At 59.5% G+C, this 881-nt stretch overlaps 1 protein-coding gene across 1 annotated transcript in view; it reads left to right on the top strand.

Annotated features, from left to right (window-relative positions):
- Positions 1-550: 550 nt before the first annotated feature.
- ANOS1 (anosmin 1) overlaps positions 551-881 on the top strand; it is a 169,364-nt gene continuing 169,033 nt past the window's right edge. The window contains exon 1 of the mRNA XM_009287845.2: positions 551-658. Within this exon, the coding sequence (XP_009286120.1) occupies positions 551-658 (108 nt within the window). The remainder of the gene's footprint in view (positions 659-881) is intronic.

The following is an 881-nucleotide window of genomic DNA, read 5'->3' as shown; positions in this document are numbered from 1 at the left end:
TGCGGGCCGGGAGAGTCGTTGCGCCCTGCCGCCCGCGGGTGCCTCGCTTCTCCAGCCTGGTGGGAAAGTTTGAGCTTATTTTTTAAGACCGATGATCGGGAACGTGTAATACTTAGTTCCGACCTCCTGGAAGGTGAGGGTGGGGTGACGCTTTTTTTTGAGAAACAGAGGGGCACGTCTCTGGCTAACGGGAGCGGGGAAATGGGGATGAAGTGGGGGGAAATGGGGTGGAAACGGCGGGAGACCTGCGGAGTGTAAAACGAAATGAGGGAGAGTGAGCCCCGAAGGCGACTGCGCTGGCAGCGGTGCGGGAGGTGGTGTGACAGCAGCGGGTGTCTGCCCGTCCTTTCCCGTCTTCCAGTTACACACGTACCTTTCCCTGCTCCCGTCCCCGCCTGTGCTACACTGTGCAAGTATTAAACCGAGTCGACTCCATCCAAATTATGGAAGCCCTTCTGAACTGCTAGCCCTTCTCCCTCCCTAGCCCCCAAGCCCCTTTTGGAAAGGGTTGGCCAGCCCGGTGTGAAGGGAGCCACCTCCACCTTTCGGGATGGCACGTCTCTGCAGCGCGCAGGGGACCAAGCGGGGAGCGCGCCGCTCGCTTGCCCGGTGCTTTCCTGTCAATGAGAAACTGGAACCGCTTGGACAGATGTTTTGGGTAAAGCAGCGTTCAGGGCTCAGGTGTTGGCACAAAAGGCTGGTGTGAGAGACAGTTAAGGACAACCCGATTTAAAAGGAAGTCAGCGTGAAAGGAAGGCTTAGTGCGTTCGTTTCAACGGCTGCAGGAGGTGTTCGGTGCCTGCACCCGGCTTTGGGCTAGGCTCTTTAGAGAGCGGGGGTGCACCCCGAGGCGGGTGGGGAAGGCGCTGCCCTGCCCTGCC

The sequence above is a fragment of the Aptenodytes forsteri genome, unplaced genomic scaffold, assembly GCF_000699145.1.
Source record: "Aptenodytes forsteri isolate BGI_AS27 unplaced genomic scaffold, ASM69914v1 Scaffold200, whole genome shotgun sequence".
NCBI lineage: Eukaryota > Metazoa > Chordata > Aves > Sphenisciformes > Spheniscidae > Aptenodytes > Aptenodytes forsteri.
This window is presented reverse-complemented; position numbering and strand designations above follow the sequence as displayed.